This window comes from Motacilla alba, chromosome 4 (assembly GCF_015832195.1).
Source record: "Motacilla alba alba isolate MOTALB_02 chromosome 4, Motacilla_alba_V1.0_pri, whole genome shotgun sequence".
NCBI lineage: Eukaryota > Metazoa > Chordata > Aves > Passeriformes > Motacillidae > Motacilla > Motacilla alba.
This window is the reverse complement of record NC_052019.1, coordinates 11,514,048-11,541,519: the sequence shown is the minus strand read 5'-3', so window position 1 is coordinate 11,541,519 and position 27,472 is coordinate 11,514,048. Positions and strand designations below refer to the sequence as shown.

General features: G+C 40.8%; 1 protein-coding gene across 2 annotated transcripts in view; it reads left to right on the top strand.

Annotated features, from left to right (window-relative positions):
- The window catches only part of TBC1D14 (TBC1 domain family member 14), a 65,996-nt gene that overhangs the window by 6,988 nt on the left and 31,536 nt on the right, over positions 1 to 27,472 (top strand). Inside the window, exon 3 of one of the 2 annotated variants that reach the window (XM_038135780.1) lies at positions 14,590 to 14,710. In XM_038135780.1, coding sequence (XP_037991708.1) covers positions 14,590 to 14,710 — 121 coding nt within the window. Of the gene's footprint in view, positions 1 to 14,589; positions 14,711 to 25,441; positions 25,599 to 27,472 lie in introns of those variants that run through there. The other variant, XM_038135781.1, reaches the window with a different exon arrangement.

The window sequence follows — 27,472 nt, the reverse complement described above, 5'->3', positions numbered from 1 at the left end:
ACCCACTTGTTAAAATGATGGCATTGGCTACCCAAAGCAGTTTCTAAATGTGGCCTTTGTATGAACGATAAGGTTCTAAATGCAGATACCTCAGGGAAGTGGGGAATAAGGAAGAGTACTAATCTGCTTTTGGGGGGATTGAGCTGTTGCTAGTGGGTTCTATTTTTTAAGTTATGTAAAGCCTTCATAATGTTTCTTATTATAAGTTATATCATCTGAAGTTTGATATATTTTAGATAAATTGTTCTAGAAAGAAATTTTAGACATCAAGTGGAGTTGGCTGTAAATAACCTGTTTTGCACGTGGCTTCAGCTAGTATCTCTTTCCTCATGCAATTCTTCTTATGCATGAGACAAGTAGGCTAATAAAATACATCAAGAATTGGCAAAAATCATTCTTTGAAAGGCTGCCTTATTTGCAAAGCTTAAGAAAATCAATTTGTTTAGACCTACTGAGCTGACTGAAGCCTTTGTTGATTTTTATTCTTGGGTTAAAGTACTGTGCAGCAGAACTCCAGTCATCAGTCATGTTTGAGGTGCTGATGCTTTTGTGGACCCTTGTCTGTGTGTTGCCATGGAACCAGACTTAATTCTGAAGCAGGAGGCTTCTCAGCACTTCAAAGCATAAACTTTTGTTACCCGTTCTGGTAGCACAACTGCTAACTCAAACAAATGCTGTCCCTCAGCCTGGAAGGGGGCAGAGTGGAACAGGCACATGTAGACCCACTCAGAGCAGGATGTTTAACTGCTTCTCAACTTTTCTTATCCAAAAAAGCAAAGCCATGTGTCCAAGTTCTGTTCTAGTGTAGTCTGTGGTGGTTTTACCAGTGTTGCAGAAACTGTAGTACTCACTAGGCTGAGCTTTTTCACCTGAATTTTTGCAGGTACATTGAATGCCAGGAGACAAAGGCTGTCATTACTGCCTTTTAAATGGAGAACAGATTATCTTGGTCACTGGGTGATGCCATTGTAAGAATATGAGGATTAAGTTCAAACTAGGTGATCGGCTTTGAAGTTCCAGGTGCTCAGTCTGTAACCTGACCTTGAATATCCTTCTCTTTGGCATCCACTTCCTGCTCTGTTTTGGAAACAAGAGCTGCCCACTTTTTGTCTGTACTTGCACACCACACCCCCGTATTTTCTGTCATGAGACCTGGCGATGAGTTTCACAGGTATTGAACAAGCAGGGAGCCTCGGAGGTTGTTCTGTGCCACAGGGAGTACTATTTATTTTTATGCTGTCAGCATTGTAAAGGTTCAAAACACGCCGTTGCTAGTTTTTGTTGGTGTTTGTAATCTGCCATCCGTGGGTTTGAAAACTCCCTGTTCCCTGGAGCACCTGTGGGCTCCTTGGATTCCCAGGACTTATGCCAGTACTGAAGTAAATGAACCTGGGTCTTCCAGGTCTTTTTGTTTGAAAGTACTTGCTTTCCAGAGGCCTTCCTACCCAGCTCACCCTGTGCTCTGTACCGGGGTCTGTGTGCAGTGTGAGATGAAGAGGAGGCATTTTGAACAGTAATGTTAAAGACCAGCTTGCTGAGAGGGAGCTTCCTAAAGCAGTTTGTTCCAAGTGCTGCAGTGGTGGGTGTAAACAAAGTCCTGGAAAGGAGTGTGTTCTTGGGACTGCACTCTGTGCTGAAAGTCGTGATTCAGTCTCGCGGCTTGAGTGCATAAACTTCACTTTAGAGAACCAAACGTGAACCATGGCAGGAGAAAGCCAAATTGTCTTGGCTTTGTCAGTGGCTGGCACACGTGTACTACATGGAATAATGAGACCTGAGTTCTTTGTATACTGCCTTCCAGCAGCCTGATGGTCATGGGGTAAGGCTGCAGTGCAGAGACTGAGCCTTAATCTGCAGGTTTAGCTCTTTGAGGACTTCTCTGGGTAATAGGATACAAGTTTGAGCCATTGAGGACAAAGATGAGTCAGCTTAATTTTTTGCACAAGTTGTTGATATTTGGTAAAAGGGAGAAACCTTGCTTCTTGAAATGGAATGCTTGTATTGAACCCCATCTGGCCTCTGAGAATGTGCTGTTTTCTCTGATCTTATCAGAGTAAACTTGGCCTTGACATGTCAGTTAAGATTTGTGGCTGCCTGTAGAGATAATACTGACAATAATTAGATGCCTCCAGTGCTTGGTCACATGTGCTTAAGCTACTTACATATCAGCTAGGGGTAAGTATTTCTCAATACCAAGAAAGTCCTTAGAGAAGTAGTTGCTTTAGAATATAAAGTTTTTTTTTTTGGCCCTCTGTACATTCATTTTTTTCCTTTTGAGACTGTACGGATGTGTATGCTGTGCACAAGGTTGCATATTCCATGTCAGTTCTGTGGTGTGTTATGAAGCTTTGGTTTGAGACTGCATTTACAAAATGAGTTGTAGAAGAGATCAAGGAAAAAGGGAACGCTGTTGGCTTTTTTCCTTCAGTTCTGGCACCTTCGAGATCACTTGGGAATGGAGTGTTCCTGCCCTGCCTCTTTGAGCACTATGGTGAAGAAAGTTTCCTGGACTGCTTCTCTGGCTCAGTTTGTGTCTTCAGCAGTTTGAGTTTCCATAAGGTCTGGTTGTTTCCTCAGGCTGCTGGGTGCATCTTTGGGTGTGGCCAGGAAGATCAAGAGTGAGAAAGAGGCCGCTTTCGTGCTTACGCACAGCTTTCCTCTTGGGAGAGCTGAAGGCACCACAGGTACAGTGCTCTCAGTAGGCTTCAGGTTGGCATATGAAAACGAATTACTGCTTCTGAAACAAGCTGTGATGCTGACTGTTGACAAAAAAATCCTGACACGTTGGTTGTTTTCAGGTGTCACTTGTATCAGCTTTAAAAGCCCGGAGGTCTTTCACATAACCTTGAGTCGGAATTAATTTCCTTCATTTGAATATATGCAGGAGCTTGGGTTGAAAACTAGTGGGAGCACATAACTGGGTGGGAGACTAAAGAGTTGATGGCTTGTCTGCTCCTTTGCCTTATTGACTCAGAGTAGTGTGGGTTAATGCGTTTTACCTTTGGACTTCTGTACAGTACTGATGAAACTTTTTAAATGTGTGGATCTTAAACAGCTTTGCTGAATCAGAACTGTAGTGTTCTTACTGCAGAAGTTGCTCTTTTCACTTACAATTTTCAATTATCATTTTGGAGACTGAGAATGAGGATTTTTGTGCTTCCATGGAGAGTCACCATAAAGGGGTCACTCTGTGTACAGTTAAATAATAAGCCATGCAGTTTGTTTCATTTTTATGGATTACAAGCAGCCTAAGTCTTTACTTAGTCCACTGCCGTGGATATTGTCTGTTTTCCCAAGAATCTGGATCTTTCCTTCTGGCTACTCCTAGAAGTTTTTGATGAGTGTTCTAAGTGTTTGGATGCCAGGAGGAGCATGTGCTAAGGAGCATAGGGACTACACATGAAATAAAGGACTTTAAGAAGAACTTTACATTTTACTATTTGCAAAGAATCTCTGCATTTCTGGAAGAAAGCTTCTCGAGCAAGATGGGCATCCTATACCATATGTAGAAGCATGTACATGTAATCTGATAAGAAAAAGGTCTTAAATTTCAAAATAGTAGCTGCTGCTTTCAGTAACTGTTTTAAGTCTGAAATCGTGAATTTAATATGTTTATATCACATATGTACACCCATGTTTTGAGATTACTGGTCACACATAATTTGGAGTTGTGAATTTAGGAATTAGGTCCATCGATGGCAAAAGTCAGTCATCTGTATTAACGGATAGGACCCTTTCATAATGCTGTTTGTTGCTTTTAATGAGAGGACAACTTACTGTACTTCTCTAATTTTGGTGTTAAAAGGAAGGTAAAATGACAAGGGGCATTGTAGTGTTGATTTCCCACTTTCATGTCTCCAAAAATGGGAATTCATTGACCACAGGAGGGAAGAAAAATTGTGAAAATAATTGCAGTTGACTAATCTGAGGTATTAATTATGATGCTGTCTCCTCTTCTATGCAAGTTTCTGTTCAATGAAGCCTGTTAGAGTATGGGCTGTTCAGGAGGAGACAGGCTGAGAGCAGGACTGAAGTGTGTAGGCAGAGGAACAGAAAGAGCTGGATGCGCTGTGGGGGCAGATATAAGTTCACTGCTTCTAACCACAAATGAGCAAAACCAAACTGAGCTGCAGGTGGACTTGTCCAGAAGCTGATGGGAAGGACTCCAGCCTCTGATGAGGGGACCTGCAGGGCCACCCAGTGCAGGCTGCTTCCCTGCCCTCCTGTGGGCCGGGCTCCCAAGTGCTGTAGCAGCCTGGCCCCACAGGATTCACTGCCCTGTTGGAGGGAAGAGTATAAATGAGTGGCAGATTTGTCCTTCCCTGCTGCTTTATCTGGGTGCATTTCTAGCAAATTGTTGCGAATAGCAGGTGGCTAAAAGGGCTGGGAGTAGAGGAGGACAAACAAGCTCATGCTTTGGTGGTGTGGGAAGCAGCATAGGCACAGAGGAGCTGTTTAACACAGGATGCTGGCAGCAGTATTTCAGCAGCCTGTGAGGCATTCAGGTGTGCTCATCTGAAAGGTGCTTCGGTCTTCACAGTGTGGTTTTGGATAGTTCTTATTTGAAAGCCACTCTGTCTACTGGAACTGACAGACTAAAAGTCCTCTCCCCACCTGTATATACTGCCACGGCTCTGTGTGGAACAGAAGAAATCAGCAGAATTTTCTGAAATAAACATTCTCTCTCAAAGCAGATCTTGCATAGGTGGAAAGTTGGAATTCTACAAAGGTAACAGCCTTTGCTTTTGATAAAGGTTGAAAATTGTATGATACGGTTTTCAGAAGTCCTGTCTTATTCAGAGGATGAAGTTTTGAACTTTGTCATGTGGCCTCTTCTCCACTAGGTGTTGAACTGAAACTGTCTAAATTACTTGCAATCCTTATTTTCCCTTTTTGTGTGGCATAATGTAGCTCTTTACAATTACAGTTCTTTTACTTTAACTTTTCTTTAACTTTAACTGCCTTAAACTTTTCACTAAATTTTGAGATGCGGCCCTTTAGAATAAAGGGTAGCTGCTTTAGTAGATTAACATAGTTTTGCTGTTGAGTAACTGGAAACAGTTTTACACAAAAAAAAAACTTTAAACAAAGAGGCTTGTTGAACTTACTTGTTCATTATAGAAGCTAAATGAAAATCTGCTCAGTGATAGTTTACGTTTTGGGTTTTTTGGGTTTTTTTTAGTAACTGTACAAAACTATGCAGTTAGTGAGGACTTAATATGGTCTAGTTATTACTTCTATTACTTCAAAGCAGGTGACACATGCATGTTTCTTTTCTAGTGGCTGGTGGGAAGCATTACAGAAGTCTGATACTGGCTGGTGAATGAAATTTGTAACATGGATGGATGTTGAATGTTGCTTGTAGCATTGAGCTGTAATGCTTCCCCCACCGTCCCTTCCCTTGTGGGGTCAGAAATCCTGCCAGCAAACCTGCTCCAGCATGGGCTCCTCATTGCAAGGGGCCACTGGTGCTGCCAGGAGCCTGCTCCAGTTCTCACAGGGTCAGTCTCCTTGAGGCACGTCCACCTGCTCCACTGTGGGGTCCTCCATGGGCTACAGGTGGATCTCTGCTCCATCCTGGACTTCCATGGGCTGCAGGGGCACAGCTGCCTCCCCCCTGCACTGGGGGCTGCAGGGGAACCTCTGCTCTGGCACTTGGAGCACCTCCTGCCCCTCCTTCTGCACTGACCTTGGTGCCTGCAGGGCTGTTCCTCTCACACGGTCTCACTCCTTTCTTTTGGCTGCTGTTGTGCGGCACATTTTCCCCCCTCTGAACTGTTATGCCAGGGAAGCTACCACTGTCCCCACTGGACTCAGCCTTGACCAATGGCAGAGTTGTCCTGGAGCCAGCTGGCATTGGCTCTGCTGGACGTGGGGGAAGCCTCTGACTGCTTTTCACAGCAGCCACTCCTGTAGCCCCCCGCTCCCAAAACTTTGCCATGCAAACCCAATACAGCACTGCACACACTTGCTTTTGAATAGAAAGAGTGAGAACTACAAAAGTTTCTCGCAGATGTGCGTGACACTTCAGGAGCTAATTCAGATTAATGAAGTTAAGCTCTGGTTCCATTCTGATTCCCTGTCTCTATGAAGGTTTAGTGAATGGGTGGGTTAGATGGTCTTTGTATCTTCATTTAATTTGCAAGAGCTTTACTGATGTTTTCCTTTGTTAAAAGGAGCTATAAGAAGTAGATGACATGGGGAATGGCGAGCATCAGCACAATTACTGCTGTGTGATGCTCTCTCTCTGTCTGATCAAAGTACTGTTTAATGTTCAGCTGACTTTTTCTTTCCTGAAGAATGCAGCGAACAGGGTGAAATTAGATGGAATAAATATAGTTTTTGCTCCTTGATGATTTGATTTATACAGTATCCCTTCCTGTGTTACATAATCTGTGGAAGAGTTGGAGTCAATATTAACTTTGGTTTTAAACGCATTTTAAAAGGCTCAAGTAAGAAACAGTCTGTTGAAGTTTTAATCCTTACATAAAATTTTATTAACAGAACTGGTATATGGAAACCATAAATTTTCTGAATCCATTCCTTATTTTTATTAAGCCTCTCTTTTTAGTCATTAAGTGCCTCCAAAGTTCTCCAGCCATATCATAAGAATAATAATTAAAAGAAACCCCTTCAGTAGATATTGGGGTCATTTACACCTTGGAGCTGACAGAGTAAACACAAGAACTTGGCAGCAGTTGGAGGTAGGACAAGGCATGTACTTGGAGCAGGAGTCCCCTTGGTGAGCAGGAGCCTCCTGTGGGTGTGGAATCCAGAGCAGCTCAGCTCAGGGGGATTTCTGAGCTGTGCCTAAGCCCCTGCTCGGTGCGGGGCCGCCTTCAGCAGCAGAGCGCGATCCTTGGGACCCCGTGCAGTTGTTGTGAGTACATCCAAGCTTGGAGTTAACCTCCTTGGACTGCACAGTTCAGGATTTAGATGCTGCCACTGGGATTTTTTTCTCCCCTTTTATCCATTTGAAACATGCCTTGCGGCAGCTTGGGGTTTTTCCTCATTGGGGTTTTTTCCTCGTTGCGTCTCTGAGGATGGTCATCCAGGCTGAATGAAAACACCTTTGTCAGCATCCCTGCTTGTGTGCTGTAGGCCTCAAGCACCCTCATAGTGGTCATCCATTGGACTTCCTCCAGTTTTTGATTCTTTGTTGTAGTGCAGGAGCCCCACTCTAGATACAGATATGGTCTTGTAGGTACCAGGCAGAGCTTTTATTCACTTTTTCCTTTTGATCTTAATGCAGACAGGTCCATATTTAATTTCTATTGCTGCAAGGTCTTAGAGTTTACTTGGGTTCAGCTATTTGCTTAGGATGACATTTCATGTATTCTGTTTTTTTTATTTGTGTGGTAATAGTGCTTCACATCAATGAAGAAATCTACTTTCAGGTTTTAGGAATGAAATTTCAATTACTCTGGTAATATGAGAATAACTGGGAATTTGGCCAGCTAGAAAAGGATCATTAATTATAGCTGGTTGATGCTAATATGTTAGTTTGAAGCTGGACCTGAGTGTTGATTTTGTGTGACAGTCCTAACCTGCTGAAAACTCCAGTTTCTGAGAATTCTTCAGTATTTGCATGGTCGACCAGCACTGTGCATTATCTATGTGCAAAATAGTTCTTGGCTTGCTGCAACCAGTCCTAAAGCTGAACTCACAGGATTACAGCCTGATTTATCTTTGCATGTCTTGGATACTTGAGTGCAGTCATCACTGCTTTGTTCCTCTGTAAAATGAGGGAAACCTGTAAGAAAAAAGATACATACAGAATACTGTAGCTTTGATAAATAGTTTATTAGACCCTGCTCTTTTTCCCAGAAATCTAGAGAAATTTCCAAGTTATCCTATTGCAAGCTATCAGGTATCCTATACTGCTAACTTATATTGTATTACTGCTTCTCTCAGCTGTGGAGGTCTTTTTTTTCCAGACCTGCAGGTATCTGTTACACTGTAAAGTGCTATTGTTTTTGATTCTTACTGAACATACTGGAATGTTAGTAGTTGGAAAACTTTTTTTTATAAAATGTGGCAGGAATTTATCAAACCTAGTTCTGTGATTAGTTTCCTCTTTCATAGGCAAGTCAGCTTGTAGGCTGTCTGGCTTTATTTCTGTTGATTTGTTTATCCATAAACCAAGCATCATTCTTCCTTTAGTCTGACCTTTGGCAATCTTCCAGAGACAAAATTTTGCAAACCCTGCTTTTGTATGTAATTTTGGAATCTTATTCAAAGCGTGACCCCTGACTTGTTCATGGAGGTTCTTGACTGTAGCCAAAGTACTTGAACTTTTTTGATGGTATTCTGCCCGTCGGTTGTTTTGATGTACAGGTTGATTGAGAGGTGATCTGGGTTTGAGAGGAGGGCATGTAAGAACTGCATCTAGTGAGTTATTTCTAGAAACTAGCGTTACTGGTCATGGATATCAATTGTTGCTTTTCCCTTTGGAGAATGTAGATTTAGGGCATTTCAGGAGACTTTGGTGGGTCTCCTGACAACTGTGCCTTCTTAAGTCCATCAGTTCTCCAGTCATCATGATTTATGTGTCAGTCTTGTTCCTCCACTTATCTGATAACAAAAATTCCTTTGCTAGAATATGTTGCTGATTTTTTAGGATTTATTTTCTCAGTCTCTGGAAATTGTTTCAGTGAGCAAGTTAGGAACATCTAGAGGTGAGAATCTTTCTTCTGTTTATTGGTAAAAAGTTATGATTGCAAAAGTTATGATTAGTACAGAGTAAAAAGGGTCATTGGTGGATGAGAAGAAAATAATGTTGTTATTAGGAATGCTTCCTAGATAGTGTTAATTAAATTAATACCACATCAGATAAGGTGGCTGGACATTTTTGCTGACAATGCAGCAAATATTTAATAAAATCTATCTTAATTTTTTTTTTTTTCTTAACAGGTGCTGTATGTTATTTAAAATGTCTTGTTTCAATGTAGTTTTCTGGATGCCTTGTGGATTGTCTGTGGAGACATGTCTTACAGTGCCAATGTGCTCAGTGTGGGCTTACCTGGTTCTTATGATTCATATCTGCTTACTTATCTAAATATACATGGACCTTAGCCTCAGCCTGCCTGAGGGGTTCAGGACCTTGGTGCTCTCTCTTTGTGTAGTTTAGAGTTATCAGGGGAGTTTCAGAGTCTTCCTTCAGAAGCTGCTGAAATGAACTTTGACTTGCTTCTGTTTCTTTCTTGCTTCTTAAGAACACATGCCAGTCTGGTACTCATTTGAAAAATTGTCTTTCAAGATGAAATTGTTTTACAAAACTGAACCTTTTGAACTTTCTCCACTGTCCCTATTTTGCATCTGTTGTGCTCATGAGACTGGTAAGTCCTTCCAGTAGTTAATTTGCATGACTATTCCACTTGTTTTGTCTTCTGAAAATAACCTTAATTGAAAGGCAATTAAAATTTGGAGCATGCATCTTGAGAGCTGGAGATGGTGTGTGTATTTTTAAAACATGTAACAAAAATGTACTTATATTTGCAAATCAGTGTTGGTTGAATGCAGGTAAGAAATTGCATCAGTTTACATGAGCTGAATCAGTTTCTAGACAATTTTCATACATGTTTCTGTACACCAGCCATCTTTTTAAGAGTAAGGAACCCATTTCATTGGAAATGTAATCTCTATGGTAGGTCAGTGCTAGTCTACCACAGAGCAGCACATGCCATCTCACTTTCCTGTTGCTTGCAGTTGTGATTCTGTGCTGCGTGCCAGTAGTTCAAGTACTGCAGAACTTCATCTAAGGAGCCCTGGCTAAATAGTCACATCACTAAAGCTGAAATTCAGATTTTCTGAATAACCCAAATGCTCTAGTTGTAAAAACTCCTAAGTCCTAAGCTCCTCTACCCTTTTGTTTCAGTAAACTGGTTATCTTGGGCATTCTGGCAAAAAGATACTGTGTGTTGCCTGAAGTCCAGAGGGGAGTGTGTGTGCCTGCCTTGCTCAGCTCCACCCTCTGACAGCTCCTGGGAGCCCATCCTTTTTTCCTGTTGTTTCAGTGACGTGTGCCAGAGAAACAGTTCCTTGACTCTGGTGTTACCAAACTTCAGGATATCTGAATGAGCTCAATGTTGGGCCTGCCTGGTTTGAGAAGACTTTGAGACTTTTCAGGAAGGAGTTTTGCAGCTGACTTCAAGACTTGGAGTAAATTGGTGACAGAAGCCACGGCAGCACTGTCTGCTGCTTTAGTGGATAGGTTTGAATACTGAACAGGGGGGATGTGCTGGAAGGGAGTAACCTCTTAAGAGGTGACTTCACAAAAGTGACTGACCTTGCATGGAACAAAGCACAGCTGAAATGTGGAAAAAATGAATAGCTGAATGCTTGTGGAGCTGCTCTCAACTCCTCATGGAGCAGTAATTGCTGGCAGTTGTGTTGCAGACCTCCTGTCTTTTTGGAAAGAAAATTGGACAGAACTAGATAAACTTTGTTCAGGGATGATGCTGGATTTTTTTTAAAAGCAAAAGCTTGAAAATGCTCCAACAGATGCAGTATGGATAGGTTTGACTTGATTACTTGTTATTTATATGGTTCTCATATCTTTAGAACCACATTTTTTAAATTTGATTGAGGCTTCAGCCTGATCATGTTAGCATACAAGGCTACATAAAGAGTAGCAATATACACATGTCCAGTACATATATTAGCAGCTATAAGTTTATTTTAGCAGTGCTTGCAGAACCAAAATGGAATTGTTTCTTAAGTTTTATTTAAAAATAAGGTTTTCCTGACGCTGCTAAACTTGCCTCTTGGTGTTAACTTCCTCTTTTTCCCCACAGAAAAGGCAGCTGGGCAGATCAGTATAGAGTGGTGATGCAATATCTGTATGTTCAAGCAAAGATTGTTCCATCTCTGTCCTGTACCACAGGATGTTCTTTGTATGTAAAAATTAACTCTGGAGTTAGAATTAAATTCTCTTCAGGTAGGTAATTCCTCTCCACAGCTCAGTTAAAATAACAAGGTTAAACAGCTGGTTGGTGCCAAATCCTGTTTGTAGGGGACTGTGAAAAAGCAGTTTTCTAAACTGAAATTTCTAATCTGAAATTTGATCTCAATATAACTTCTGTGCTTGGCTTTTCTAAAATAAACAGCTACAAATGCTTAGTGTAAAATAGTGGGCACGTACAACAGGAATGCAGATGTAATCCATGACACTGTAATGACGCCACACTAATGAGACTGCAGACATCGTGCATCCTGTCAGATGTTCTTGTTAATATCCCTATTGTAAATCATCATGATGTGTTCTGATAGTTCTGAAGAGGACAGTGAAACTGAACTAATGATGAGCATGTAATCTTTTCTTTCAAGTCGTGTCAGCTGTTTTTTACAATCAGGATCTCAAATTTCTTTTTGTTATCTTAAAACACTTGTAATGAGGCTTTGACATATTTTACCCTAGAATTTCTGGGCTCATCTTTGGAGTAAAGATCTGTTTGTTTAAGGTTTTGTTTTTTCAAATAGAGAAGTTTTGCTTCTTGTTAACATGCATTTTCCGTTAGTAAGCTCTTCTTAAGTTACCTTTAGCATGAAATTTTTCTAAGTGAATTTGCTCAGAAGTGAAATGGCTTAATGCTTTTCTTGAAAATCTGAAGGAGCTGTGTAAAAATAGGAGAAAAGTAATTCCTTTTGGTGCTGCAGCAGCAAAAAAAAAGAGAAAGGTTTTGCTATGAGTTATTTGCTCTGACATATATATGGCAGAAACTTCCTCCTAAGGCAGTTGCATATTTTAAGGGTTTACTTTCAGTTCAGGAATCTCAAGTAGTGTCTTTATCAGGACCCTGTGGTGTTGTCCTGATTTATTGCAAAGCTCTGTAGAAATTGAACCAGAGGACATTCCATAGTTCCTTTTTGGTTCGGCTTTTTTTGGTTTTTTTTTGGTGGTTTTTTTTTTTTTTCCCCATAAGTTGTCTCAGAATGGGTGCAAATTAGGTGGCATCTCTTCTGCTCCTTCCATGCCATCCTGTCATGTATTACCTTTGTTGTGTTTCGGTGTGGGGCAGATCAGGCTTTAATGCTGTGTGTCCTCAGTCAAAGCAAGAACACATTGTAGTTTGCTCTTCTGCATCCGCTTTGCTGATTTGTGGCTGCTGATAATGTTAAACCTTTGGGGGATTTTGAGACTTTCTGGAGTTTGTAAAGAGTGTGGATGCCAACCAAACACTGGGATTTAGGCCCAGACAGAGGGTGGAGGGAAAGGACAGGACAGAATGAAATTTGTATATTGGCTGTGTCTGCTGCTTTCAGTTCAATATATGTGTATTTTAAATCAAAAGTGAACTGGAAATCCTTGACATAGTACAAAGGGAGGAAGAGATGCCTGGGGTGCCCTAGAATGTAGGGGTAGAGAAGAGTGAGCTGAACAAGTGCAGTGCCATCTGCTAGATAAGCTGTAGAACAGATTATTTATTATGACACTGCTGCTAAAGGGAACGTAGATAGTTAGGATTGTGGAATTGAATTGAGAGGAAGTGTGTGAGATTGGCTTTTCAGATTTGGTTCATTTTATGCAGGCACTTGGAGCAGAGAGCTGTTACAATTTATCATTCCAATTCATCTTTACTTTGCTCTGAGGGTAAAGACCTACTGCTGTTCTTAAAATCCCTCAGAGGAGACTGAAGGGGTTGTTGCTTGTATATACACTTGTGCTAGGAGCCTCTAATGTGGATAGAGACAGAGAGAAAATAGCCTTTAATTTTTGTGTTATTGCAGTGCTAATAAAGTGTGATGAAAGCCCTTTACTTGCAAAAGGATTTGAATGTGCACAAAGCTGTCACAGAGATGTGCCTCTTTATGGGGCTCTTCCAGTGGCCCTGATGCTAGAGGTTCTTGTTTTCTCTGAAGATGGTTTGGAGTCTGGATTTTGCTTGCTCCTGGAGTAGTAGCAACCTGACAAAAAGCCTTTCGCAAGAACAGCCAGTCTGTCTTGCATTGCATATCCTATTTACCTGCAGTAGATTTTGTTATGTTATTTTTGCCATGCTTTCCTTTTTATTCTTAGATACATTTTAGAGCTTGCTTGATCCATCCTCTTGGGCTTTAGTTACCTTACCATCTCTGCATAGCTGAGAGAGTTTGGAGAAGTTCAGTTACTGCTTAGTTTTGGCATCAGTTGTAATTGACTTGCATGGTTCCTGTACATAAACACTTTGTCCTTATCTTTTAATATGATAATCCGTTCTTGTTTTGAATTTCAAGGTAACTGTACCCTTGTGATACAGAAGCATGTGATAATTTGTATAAATATATGCAGATTTAAGGATGGCAGTGCATACTGTTAACCTTATAATATATTTCAGCACACTTTGATGTTATAACTTTGTTTCTCACATATGAAACATATCTCTTGTATTCTAGCAATGTTATCTCTGTTGGTATAGCTATGGTATTTTTCATGGCAACTGATACAAAGTGACCAGGAAAAACAACTTTTTAGTGCCTAGATTGTTCCTGTTGCAGACGTGTATTCAGCTCCTCTAGAATGTGAAACTCAAAATAGTTTTATTTCCCAAACAATCACACTTTTTATGTAAGAAACGATGTGTATTTGATGGACCTACACACAGGGCATTAAAGTGGTAACTGTAAGGAGAAGCAGTAATATCAGAATGGAAGCATCTGTGATTTGAAGGTGCTGGAGCTGCCTGCTGATTGCAGTAGGAAAAATGCTTTTGTCTCAGTGGATTTTTTTTTTCTTTTGAATGAGGGAGCAAAAAAAAAATAGTCAGTTTCCAGAAAAATCTGCCTTGAGGTGAGTAAATAACAGAACTACCCTGGACATACTTGAATATGTGATAAACTGGACAATAGGACAAAAGAAAATTGGTTACTTTAATAATGCAGGCATGCAATGGGGGTAGAATATTGTGCTCTTGGAGGAGCTGAGAGCTATCAAAATCATGCAAACTAGTCTGTACTGTGTGTCCAGTTTTGGAAAAAGTAGTTGTGGTTTGAAGATGCAAGTCTGGCAAATGGCTTTATGATTAAAAACTAACAATGTCAATAAAACCTAATCTGATTTTTAGTGGCTTTATGTCTAGCTTTATAATTGTTCCTACAGTGTTTAAACTAAATTTTAGACATTTCAGAGAGACTTCAGAATTAATGTGTTTTGATAGCTGCTTTTAAGCTTATTTAGAAAAATAATCTTTTGTGAAAGCAGATCAAATACAGTAAAAAGGTACCATGTCTCCAAGGTTTTTGTGATTTTTGGTAGTAATATGTTGTAACAGGTGGGTAAAGAATGTTTGTGCAGCAAGAGGTTTAGTGTCTTAGTTGTTTTTTAAAAGAGTGAGGCTGAATGATCTCAGGAATGCTAAAGAAGGGTGTCCATTTTTAGAAGGTTGGAAATGAACTTTGTTAAATTATAACTTTTAGTAGATTAAAAAAAAAAGTCCATTGCCTGGTATGGTGATAATACTGCATGATGTGCCTTTTGAAGCTGGGAAACAGTGTCTGTCAGCGCAACCACAGGAGGAGTTGGGATATATGGTTAGGATACATAAGGTTAACAAATGTTCGTCCTTCTTTTTATTCTATTTAATCTACCCTTTTTCTTAATATTTTTTTTAGGAATTTGTTTACCAGAAAGCAGAGTGCAAGATTTGAAAAACAAAATGATGTGCGATGGAAGTTGTTTGGAAAAGTACCTCTTGGAGAAAACTTACAGAAAGACCCAAAGAAAATACAAAAGGTATTTGTTTAATTCTGTGTTAGGATTAGTGGTGAATGAAGAAGCCAGTTAAGTTTATGATCTGTATATAGGACTGTGCCGCCTGTTTGTTTGAGTTGCGCACAATTTCAGTACCAGAAAAGGCTCTTTGTTGAAACTTTACTTCTGTTACAACAGTGCTGTTCAGAAGAATGTGTTCTGCTTGGTCATTACACTGAGTACGTGAGGCATGAAGAGCCTCCCTTAGTGTGTCATAAGACTATAAAAAGCCTAAGTGAAACTCACTTTTTTCCAGCATTGTTAAAAGCAACATTTCAGAGAACTGGTTCTACTACAGAGGAACCCAAGCTCTTGGCTAGTGAATCAAATAATTTGCCTTTCCAGTGGAGAAAATCTTGTGAAATCCAGCTATGTGGTCAGTACCTCATGAGCTGCTCTTTCAGTGACAGGAAAGCAACCTCTTTCAATCAGTCTGACTTGATCTGGGATTTTTGGGTTGCATGTAGCCTTTTTGTTTGGAGCTTTTTCCTTATTTCAGTTGTCACTTCCTTGTTCAAACGACTGTGGGAATAGTAATGTTTGCATGGAAAGAGACCATGTAGTAAAACTTCAAAACCAGCTGCTGTGTGTGAAATGCAAATGCTGATTTGAAGGATTGTGCTGCTTAATTCAGGGTAAAGTATTCTGGAAATCCACATGTCATGTGACTGTTCTTAGCTGTAGTTAGGCTGTTAAGATGAAATTGAGGTGGCTTTTTGAACTTGTCACTGTACTCAACCATTCAGACTTTATCTGCAGCTTGTCTTGACACCATCAGTGGTTCTGAAGTGTTCACCAAAGATTTTCAGTGACAAAATTGAAGAGGCTTAATAAGTGCAGTACCCTGACATTTAGCAGTACATTTTATTGTAGTGCATGTTCTTTAATAAGTGGGTAAATAATTTGTTAATCTTTTGTGGTTGTTGCTGGTACTGTGAATATTTTTTTTGCATCCAAACTATCTTGCATTACAGCTTTGAATGATTGTATTAAATTTGTTACAAAACAGTCACTATTAAATTGGTAGTGTGGTATTGCATCCAACCATTAGTGAGTTTCTGGCAAAATTGGAGCCAAGAACAATTGTCTCCAGTGCCTCTTGGGTAACAACAACTAATCCTTCCTAAATGATTTGGTGCTTTTTTGAAGTTATTTTTGACATGCAGACTTTGAGTCATGAGTAGTGCTGTAAGTCACTAACTGAGCCTCAGCAGCATCTAAAAGCACAGCCTGATTTAGGTGACCCCTCACCAAAGCAATGGTCAGACAGGCTTTTTGAGCACATGAGCCTTTCCTCAAGCCCTGTAAAAACTCTTCTGACAGCACTTTCTTGTTCAACAAGTGCATGTACAACATAGCATCATACTGTAATTTAACAATATAGGAATTAAAATCACTCCAGCTAAGATGTTGCTTGTCCTATTTTTAATGCTGAAAATATATGTGAGTATTAGTCTTCTGATAGAGAAGCAATACTGGTATATGCTCAGGCTGGCTTGCTTTACTGGGTCACTGAGAGCTTTTGTGAAGTTTTTATCCAGTTAAATGTTTTAAAACTTAGAAGCAGTCAGGATGAGTACTCTTGGAGAAGCTGGAAGTGCATTTGCAATGGAGGTTTGCATGATTAATTTTTTATATCAGTTCTCTTCAGGAATTCTGCTTGAGCAGAACTGGTTATGCCAGTTGCTTTTGCAATTGGTGTTTGAAAATGCACTAAGCCAGTCAGATGACAGAACTTCACCAAGAGTAACCACTGAAGTTAAGTTCTCTTCTCTCACAGTAGACTGTAGAACTGAACTAAGCTTTGCAGCCACTGTTTCTTTTAGAAACTCTTTTCAAGCTTGGCAAGCACAGATGTATATGTAAATACTATTTATTTGCAGCAACTTTTCTCCCCCCAGTTTTGTTTGTGAATGCTCTTCAAAAGAAATTCCTTTAAAAATTCAAGAAGAGGCAACCACCATATCATTTGGTTGTGTCTCTCATGTGATCTTTCTTCACAGAACTTGTTTGCATGTGGCCAGTCAAGATTTTGTGTTTTAAAAGAATGAGTCATATAGAGGAAAGCCAGATTTTGGCTATATCCTAGAGACATGTTACAGCTTTCATCCCCAGTGAAATTCAATTGCTTTTTAAATTTTTTTTAATACAGTGGGGATTTTTTTTTGATTGTGGGGATCAAATTGTGTTTTTTTAATTGCAAAATTTGTGAATTGTGTTTTTTTAATTTTTTTTAATTGTGGGGATCAAAAGCCCTGGAAGATGGAGGGATCCTAAAGAGATGTAGTGGGCAGTGTTGGAGGATAAGTATCTGCTTTCACGAGTCAAGATAGTAAATAGAAGTGTAAGCTTGGTTAGTTGGTACTGAAGTTACCATTTTAATTTTAATTTTCTTTTCTATAATAGCAAAATCAATTTTTAATCAGCAAGCTTTGGGGGGTTTTTTCCCTTCTAAGCGTGCTTTGTCCCTATGAGGCTTGTACAATTTAGCTTTCACTATGTGAATTCCAGTAAGAGCTCAATGGAATATATATTTTTTTTAAAGTTTCAATATTGGTAAAATTCAGCACGTATAACAATTGAGGCCTTTCAATTACAATCTGTAGTAAAAAATTCTGGTCTGAATGTTTTATGGTGCCATTTGCTGATATTCCATGTTAGAATATTTTAAAATCTTAATGGTAGTTTCTTAATAATTAAAAATAACTGTGATTTTTAACTTGGGGATTGTAATTTTCCCTATTTTTTTCCGTAATAATTAGGATATGGCTATATGTGGGGGGTCAACATTCCAGTCAATTGTAATCAGTTGTGCTGAAGAGGCTCACGCTGCAGCACATGATAAAGTGAAAATGGGCTGTTGAAATTAAATTGCTTGGCTCACAGGTGATGCTTTGTTATGGGATGAACAGTAAAGCTTATTACTGTAGGAAAAACTTTGTAGGTTGAATTGGGTTAATTATAATTCAATTCAATTTTCACTTGATTTAAGGTATAATCCTGGTTGATGAAGTAAAGTGATTTTATCAAAGTCTGTTTTCTGGCTTCGATCTGTTAGATGGAAAAGAGTTTCAAAGCAACAGCACCCAGCAGGAAATATGGAAAGAATTTACTACAGCCCATGCTTTAAGCAGACAGTGATAAATTCTCCTGTTATAAGCAGTGTGTTTTCTCCAGGTTAAAAAAAGCCCAGAGCAGAGCAGAGTCCCCAGAGTGCTGATGTGTGGAGGTTCTGGTGCAGCTCCATGTGCGCGAGCGGTGCGGGTGGGAGCTGTGCAGCGTGGGGGCTGCTGCCTCCTGCTCTGGGTGGGAGCTGTGCAGCGTGGGGGCTGCTGCCTCCTGCTCTGGGTGGGAGCTGTGCAGCGTGGGGAGCTGCTGCCTCCTGTTCTGCAGCCACATCTGCTGCCTCTGCTGATGGCCAGCAGTGCTAAAAATACAGAACTTTTCTGAGCACTCGCCTGAGCTGTGCTTTGCTGCATTCCCATGGCCCTTCCGGGCCTTTGGAGGGGAAGTGGTTGGTTCAAGCTGGCTGCTGGTTGTGGCAGGAGCCAGAGGTACAGCTCTGGATAGAGCACTGTCTTCTGTTTGTACAGAGTTTGTCTTTGGGTAGCCTGGCTAAGTCATTGTGACTGATATACTGGCATATGTATTGGCAGCTATATAGGCTGAGTGTGCCTATTTTGTGTTCTGCATGGGGAGTCCAAGGGCGAAAATGAGTCACTTCCCATGTTCTCCACTGTTGGGTTCATTTCTATTTGTCAGCCTTCAGAAAGGCAGGATTTAGATCTGTGTGGCAGAGTTCCTGGTTTTTTTTTTTTTAACAGGAAGCAAGTGCAGTGTAAGAAGGTATAGCTAGAAGGTTAGTCTGTGACATTCTCTGGAAATAAAGGTGTAACTAACCTCCTCATTTAATAATTATAACCCAAAACTTGCAAGTTGCTTTAGTGCACAGCTCTTTCCTGTCCTTCCTTCTGATCCAGTTACAAATACCTTTATTTTATTGTAATCATATGTAAAGGGCATCTAACTTCTGTGAAGGTAAATATAAATAAGTAAAAAAAAAAAAGAAACCTATTATGTCAATGATGATGTCCTAAAAAGTCTTTTATTTTTTCCCCAACAAGAACAGTAAGAAATTGATCATTCAGCAATTCCAGTAGGCTGTATTAATCTACAAAGAGTGTGTTGCCCTTGTCCTATCTTGAAAATAACCTGCCTAAACCAAAAATACTCTTATATTTAAACAGAAGAAGCAAGATTAGTAGTTCCATTCACAGTAAATGAAAGCTGTGTCAGGATGATTGTTCCTGAGTATTTTAATAATAAAAGCATTTAATATGACTCAATCAGGTATCATAATCTAGCAGAGTGTAGCTGACAAAGTGCTGCTTTTGATGCTGTTGGAACTTCTTTCCAAATGTGAACAACATGTGAAAGTACAGAATATGTTACAAGCATTAGACTAATAGAAAACTGTAAGCTTTGAGTATTGGTTTAAATAGCTATGACAAGCTACAAAGTGTTTTTGAAAGGAAGTGAGAGATTTTCCCCTCATTTTCCAGATCTAAGCTGTTATTTTAGCTTTCTCACTCTCTGGAATGCCTTGTAAATTGTGGGGATCAAAAGCCCTGGAAGATGGAGGGATCCTAAAGAGATATAGTGGGCAGTGTTGGAGGATAAGTATCTGCTTTCACGAGTGAAGATAGTAAATAGAAGTGTAAGCTTGGTTAGTTGGTACTGCAGTTACAGTGTCAGCTGCTGGTCTCTGCTGCAGGGTCTGTTTCAATGCTGGTGGTGTGTTTTGGGGGAAGTGCAGGAACTTTGAAGTTGTTCTCTTTATCTCAATAGGGACAGTTACTTTGTAGCTCAAGTTGATAATTAGCATTAACTGGAATATGAATGCTGATAGCACAAGATTATTTTTAAATGCAGGAAGCCACAAAGTCATGGAAAAATGATCAACTTTTGAGTATCAAATACACAACTCTTTCTAACCCAAACATTTCAATGCCAGAGATTATAACTATTCAGGACAGCTGATACATCAGTGGAAGTTTGTTCTCATTTGTGTTAAGTCAGAATCCGTCATGCAGCTGGTATTTGTGTGTCTTCCATTGGTAACAGAAAGATACTTAAACTCTTCTTTGTGTAGGCAGTAAATTTTTTTCCATGTAGTAACCTTCCACTGGCAATACACAGGAGGCTTTCAGATTCCCTCCCTCCCCTCATGGGTTTTTGAATGAAAATAGATGCCTGTAGAGAGCAAGCCTGGAAATAAGGCCACGTGCCTTTGGCTGTTGCATTGCACAAACACTTGGCAAAGCATTGCTGTGAAGCAGAGCTGGCAATAAATTTTTGAAAGCAGGTGTGTAGCCCTTAAATATTGTGTTGGAACTGCGTATTCCAACTGGAGACTGGAACATTTCCATTGCTGACACGTAAAATTGAGAAAGCTTTGCTAGACTTCATTGTGCTAATTGTGTGTTAAGCAGAAGCAAGCTCCCAAGAAACTCGACCCAAAGGTTTTCTTTGTCTGTCTTCCAGTTTATACATCTCAAACTTCATCTAAAATTAAAGAATGGGGGTAGATACAGGTTTTGAAAGGCTAACTCTTACCATGCTTGCTAGCAGCAAGAAACAAAGCTGAGGTTCTTTAGCTCTGCAGAATGAATGGAGGGTACTGTGTGTTACTGGAAACCCTGAAGATATGGCTGTAAGGCTTTTGAAAAGCCAGACTGGTGCTTTTTCCTGTGTCTTTCTGAAGGAAGACTGGCTAATTTTATGTTCTCATTCTTCTTTCTCTCTCTGAGGGTTCTTGGTTCTAATTTTTACCTTGATTTTATTACAAATTTTTCATGCCTGTTAGTATTTTCACATAATTTTCTTGTGCTCGATTGAGAAGTTGTCACTTGAGCATGACAAAGTTCAGTGGAAACAGCTTCATGAATATTAAAGCCTGAAAATAGTCATCACTTTAAGCCACACAATGAAGGTATGTTGCCCTCCTTCATATATTTGTGTGTAGCTTTAAAAAACTACAATTTCTTCTTGTCAAGACTGAACTTTAAGTTGTGAAGATGATTTTATTCAGGAACATTTACATTTTGATATAGTTTTGTTCTTTTGTTTTTTTTTTTTGTAAAATTAAACAAAGAATGCACAGGGATCTCACCAACTGATGAGAGAAGATATAGTGCATACTCAGTATGAGTACAAAAGAAGCTTTTATTAGGCATGTAAGAAATTGGCACCAGTAATGGCTTCAAAGGTAATTTCAGGGATCAGAGAAGCAAACATGGGTGGAAAAAAACCACTCAGAGGTTTTAATGCAGTAGACTTATTTCCTTATTTTTCTGTAATTTCCAAGGGCAGACAAGCATTAAACTTGAAGAGGTCTGAGACCCTTAAAGATACCCAAGTCTTGATGAGGAAGCAGGAGGGAAATTAGCAGAGAGATTTAAAAACAGGGGAGAAGTAGAATATGGTTAGAAGTATCAAGTGAAGTATCTTTCCCTGCACTAGTATGGTGTATGTGCTGGAGTCATGGAGCTAGATAGGAGTGTGCACATACTTACCTACAAAGACAACTGTTTGCAAACAAAACAGTGACTGTGTGCCGGGGAGGGTCTCTGAACAGCCTAAAATACAAGTTGTACAAGTTGAGCATTGCAGAGTAGGTGGCATTTCTGGGGGACTTTTGCGCTTGCTATTGAAGATTACAAGTATTGGTATTTGCAACTGATTTGAGAACTTGCAAGATAAAATGTGATATTCCTGTGACTCCTTTCCTCTGTATCCTGGAGTTAATCTGGATTTTTGGCCATTTCAGAGTGGTGTTAGCATCAGTTGATGTGACATGGACAGTCCTTTTATTTTAGTGTCTCTCAGAATGAGGGAGACAGTTCTAACATGATATTCAGCCACAGTAAGAAGTGTTGAGACTAGATAGGAAAGGTGGGTTTTCTTCTGCAACATCAGCACTAATGTGAAATGTCAGAAGAAAAAGTTACTGAGAGGTTACTTGGAAGGGTATGATGCTGAAGCTGCACAGTGAGTAGGCATACAGATTAAGTAAAGTTACATTTTCACACAAAGTCCATATCCAGTGGAATTCCACTCCCTGGAAGTAATGTTTATGGGATATGCTGAAAGCAGGTGTTTATAGTGTTTTATTCTGGCAGATGCTCACAAGAAAATAGCAGTAAAATAAAACAACCATTTAGCTTGTACTTTCTTGCTCAGACATTTCCCACATGCTTGTCCTGCTGGAGGCCTTTCTTGCAGCTGTTTCCATTTGATTAACACTGCAATGTACCAGACAGTGTCAGTACCTAGGGAGAGTGTGGACACGTTTGTATGTGCAGATTAAATTGTGTCCTTTGCAGGGTTCTAAGCAGGAGGGTGTTGTTTTTTTGCTGTTACTGTGACTCACGTTGGAGTCACTCCTAATGTTATACTGCACAATCTGTTTGAAGATCCCGCTTTTGACAGTAAAAACTGTTCTTAAGCAAAATGGTTCATGGTATATGTCTCTGAGTACTTCAGGTATTTTCCTTCCTTTTTTTTAATGAAGCATGTCACTCTATATAACCAAAGCCTGTTTAAATTATTTACATATAGCACAAATGAAATGTGAACCCTGAGAGGTGAGAACCACCTGATACATAGCACGTTGAATGATTAGAGGCAACAGACTTCAAAACAGCAAGCTGTTATTCTTTCTTGGAAGAACCTACCTAGCCTTGTCTATGCTTAGGTTTTAAATGATCCTTAATCTAAATCTTGCTCAAAATATAATGTTATAAAAATATGTATATGGAAAAATTGTTAAAATAGTGCAGTGGCTGGAGCACAGGACTGAAAAACAGAGTATGTGGCTTCTCACTCTTTTGATTTACTTGTAACTTTCTGTAAGATGTATGGATTATTTTATCCATTTAACTTTAGTGTGGTTGTGTGGGATCACATCAGTTGCCAGCCCAGGTTGTGTATCCCCTGTAATCTGAAAGGAAAAGCAGCTGCTTCCTAGGGGAAAAGAAGAAAATTTCAGCGCACTTGAAATTATGCTTACAAATAGTGTGAGGTTTTCCTCACAGCCTGGCCCTAGTATCTTATCTTATCTTTTACATTGTTTAGGCATTCCTAATTTGTAAAGTATGGCACAGGAGAATACTGTGGTACTAAAGATGAGAAAGATGTCCTGGTGGAAGATAAAACTTCATACATATGTTATTACTGTCAAGTTCTGTCATGTCATTGCTATCTTCTGCTCATATAATTTCTTTAATGTCAGAGGATTAAACATATATGTATACACATACAGAGAGCTGTGTAAAGCAAGTAGGGCTGATGGCTTTTGGACCATTAATTATTCATAGAGCTTGGCAGATCACTCAAGTGTACAGGTTGAACGTGCAATTCTGATTTCTCAGGTTGTTAGATCAGTAACTAATAAATTAATTGTATTTCAGAATAGTTCTGTACTGGTTTTAAGTTATATGTAAAGATCCCTAAGAAATTGTTTGACAGTGTAATATCTGAACTCAGAAGTATGTATTCTCTGTTAAGTTTTGAAGGATAGTCTCATAATCTGATCTTTGCCTGAGGTTTCAGTCTCCTTAAATTCTCTTTGATTATTGTATATATAAGGATCTTTATTAAAATTCTTATTTTGTGGCCTGGTGCCACATGAAGAATCAGATCTTAGTTTCCCAACCCAAAGATCATAACAAATTTCATGATCTGGTAGTCCTGCTGCGTATTCCTTTCCTTTCCTTTTCCTTTCACATTTACATGGTCCCACAGCAGGCATTGCAGAGTAACCAAACTAATGGAACAGAACAAAATATGTGGTTTTGGTGGTGTTATTTCCCTAGTCCAGCATATTGCAAGTCACATGGCTCATTAATGGTGGCACAAAAATGGTGTGGGGGGCAGCGAAGTGCTGGGTGTACACCAGCTGAAATTTGTCTGGCAAACTATTTCATTTAGAAAAGGTAAGAGATTTCAAATGGAGATGCATTAGACAGTCATGAAATAATGGAAGGGAACATTGAAGCACTGTTGAAGTAGTGGTAAGACTTAAAAATCAGGAAAAAATAGGTTTTTTTGCTTGTGCAATTCTGGTCCAGTTCTTATTTCATATGCTGGGTGAGGTCAGTGGAAAAAAAGAAAATTAGAAGAAAAAGAAAAACCCTAATTAAATCTTGTTCATAAACTGTTTAAGTAGTCTCAGGTACTGTTTTAAATGCAGCAACCTAAAAATAGTGACTGCTACCAACTCTTAACATGTGGCCAGCTGTGGTTTGAGTTACAGGGCATACTTTGGTTTTCACCCTGTGTCACCAGGCATCCCTCCCTCCCAGTCTGCTTTTCAGAAGAGTTGCTACAGAATTCTATTTCCAGTGTGAAAGCACAGACATCTACTGCAGGAATACCACTGCCCATCCAAGGGTGCTCTTCCTCAGGAGCTGCTTTTTGCCTGTGTTAATAGCTATACTTTACCTGAATGATTTTTTGATATGTGCAATAACTTAGTTTCAGATAGTTCATGAGATAAAACAAAACATTTGCACTGGAGCCTGTAGTGTTTTGCATGAGCTGTGTTGACTTTTGCTTTGACATGAGATGTTTGGATGGCAGGTGTCTGCAACTAATTGGCATTGGTGGGAATGGAGCTGAGATACTTTTAAGCAGTTCAGTATTTGGCATTGTATCGCTGAATCTGTGAAATAGATGTGAAGTCACAGGTGGAAAACAATAGCTAATATGACACCTAGCAATTCTGAGAAAATAATTTAACTTCTCCAAAGCCACCCTTTAAAATCAGAATACTTAAGTGATAGGTTGTTTTCAGATCAGTCCTTGCTGATCATTTTGGGATTGAGGATCAGACTTTGATAAAGATCCTGAGTAATTCACCCTGGCAGCTGCAAACCACAGTCAGTGATACTTAAGAATATGAAATCCTTAGTGCAGAGCTGCGAAAATGGCAACACTTGCAGGTCAGTAGATAATATTTTAAAATGCAAGTCTACCAAAGATGAAGCCACAGCAACTTGGGTGTCTCTACTGAGTTAACTGACAGAGCCTTTGGACAAATTAAAATTAAGGTTGATAGTCTGTTTGGATTGAGGCAAAGTATTTAGCAAGAGGTAAACTGTAGAAGAGATTTATATATCGATCTCTTACAGCTGTCAGAGGTGGACAGGGCATGAGTGGTACTGAAAAGATGTTTATGCTGTAGGGAAGTATTGCAGCACAGCGCTGCTGCTGTTCCTTTGGCACTGGGTTGGTGAATTTTACCTGCTCTTGCACTTGGGGCAGGTACCGAGGCTATCTCAGCAAGGCACAGAGCGGGACTCGGTACAAGCAAACGCCTGGCTTGGCGCCAAGGACGCGGGGAGGGGAAGCGGCAGTGGAGAAACCAGTGGAGAGAGATGTCAGTGTTTGAGGAATGCAGCTGCGTCCTAAACGCACCCGTAATGCTGACAGAGCTGACAAAGACTGCGGCTAATGCAGACGAGCTTGTGCGAGGCTTGGGTCGTCCGTCATGGACCCGCGTCTGCACCGGGCGGGGCAGGGCTGCCGGGGCGGCCCGGGAGGCGGGAAGCGTGTGCCAGGCGGTGCCGTGCGTGCCCAGGCAGCGCTGGGCGAGGCGGAGAGAAGCGATGCTGTGCGGCGGCTCCGCGGGTGATTAGCGCGGCTGGCGGGGCGGGGCGGCCCGGCCGGACCCACCCGCGGGAGGCGGCCCGGGCGGGGCGGGCGGGCGGCCCGCGAGGCCGTGCGGGCCCGGGCGGCGGGAGCCAGGCCCGCGGGGCGGGCAATGGGGCTCCGGCGCCGCCGGCCGTGAGGGACCGCAGCGTTCATGGTGAGCGGAGCGGGGCAGCTGCGGGCCGCGGGGGTGGGGGCAGGCGGGCTGGGAGGGCGCGGACTTGAACGTTCGTGGGGGAACCCGGCCTCGTCCGCTTCTCAGTCGTCGCACCGAGTCCGGGGGAGAACCAGCTAACCGGGAAGGGGATTCTCTTTGTGCGAGGCGGGGCTCCGCCGGGATGGAAGGCGGCGGCACAGCTTTGCCGGGTGTTCGGGTGTGTGAGCGGGGAGGCTGCAGGCTGGAGCCCCGGCTGTGCCGGCCATCCCTCCTGCCTGCGCTGCTGCCGCCCGTGGAGCCAGGGTCCCGCAGCCTGGCGTCTGCCGCTCCGGCTTCCAGCATGAATATTTCATATTCGGCTCCGTCGGAAAGTGGCTGCCTTTAAACACGCAGGGCCAAAACAAGATGACCTTGATAGAGCAGTCTGTGTTATTGTAGGTTCAGTTCTGCCGTGCTGCTGGTGCCTGGGGAGGCTTGGGGCGTGTGGGAAGTCCCACAACGCTCTCCCGGGCAGAACAGTTGGTCTTTCAGCGCTTGCCCTGTGTTCTAGAGGGCTATTTGCGTCTCTCGGCAGAGAATGTTGAGGATCCCTTTGTAGGTTGGCTTGTCTTTTTTGAAGAATCGCAGAGGATCGCCTCAGTCAGAGCTTCTTGCATCTTAACTGCAAAGCTGGCAGATTCCACCCAGAATTAAACTTGCTTTCAGGAGGCGTGTGTCTGTGGGTTTTCTTTGTTTGGTTTGGATTATTTAAATCAGTACTTTAATCTACAGCATGCTCTTAATAGAACATCTTCAAACCCCAGTTCAGCTCTTGTGAACAGCTAAAGGTGAAACCTGGAAGAAAGCCTAAATGATCCCAGTGATAAGGCTGTATTTTGAATCATAAACGGTCAGCTCATCCCTAAGTTGATCCTAAAATTAACTTGCAACTGTACCAGGTTAGTAACCCCTAATTGCAGCATAGCATTTAAACAGATATTGAATTATTTGTGCCTGTGAGAGATTCCAGTCTGGTTTAAAAGAAAAAGCTTAAAATGAGCTATTGTGTAGCTCAGCCTTTTGCAATATGCCTGTATGTGCAAATACTTGCACTTGCTCAGTCAGCAGATACTCTTAATATGAGTTTGTGGAGGATTCAGTGTGCTTCGTTGCTGTATCATACATTGTGCTCTGAAATTGCATTCTCTTCTCACTGGGGTAAAAGATAATTTTCATGAGCTTTTGTTTTCTGTGAATTTTGGGGTGTTTGGTTTTTGGGGGGGAACTGGAGTGAGAGGTTTTGTTTTGTTGAGGTTTTTTTAATTTTCCCTTAATAAAAAGCAGTCTTGTAGATAATACCACAATGTGGTTGTTTTTATTCTTTTTTGGCTACCACTGAAAAGGATGAAATTGGTACAAAGGAATCATACTTGTAATCTGATCAAAGGTGCCACTCCCATTTTTGTGCTGGTCTGGCTTTTTTACTGTAGGGTAGTGCTGAGTAGAACACCAGTGAATACTTGCTGAAATGCAGGGTGGGCTTTGGTTCTTCTCAGAGGTTTGCGTAATTGTACTGATGTGCTGATACTGTAACTAGCCATCCATTTTTAGAAATAAAACATTTTCTTTACCAAGAAATTCTTGTAAGGAGATGTGCAGTGCTGATCTGGAGAACTTTGTGCTTAGCTGAAAAGCATTTCCAAATCAGTTTGGGTGTTCAGAATAAAATTCCCATTGCAGCCCAGTGTGGACATTCTTTTCTCACTTTCCAAAAGCAATTTTGCTCTCCACTTGGCTTTCAGTGAAAGAAGACCCTGAATATAATTTTCATAAGTCAGAATTAAGCAGCTTTTCTGGAACTTCTGCTATAATAAACAACGGGTGCATATGTTTTA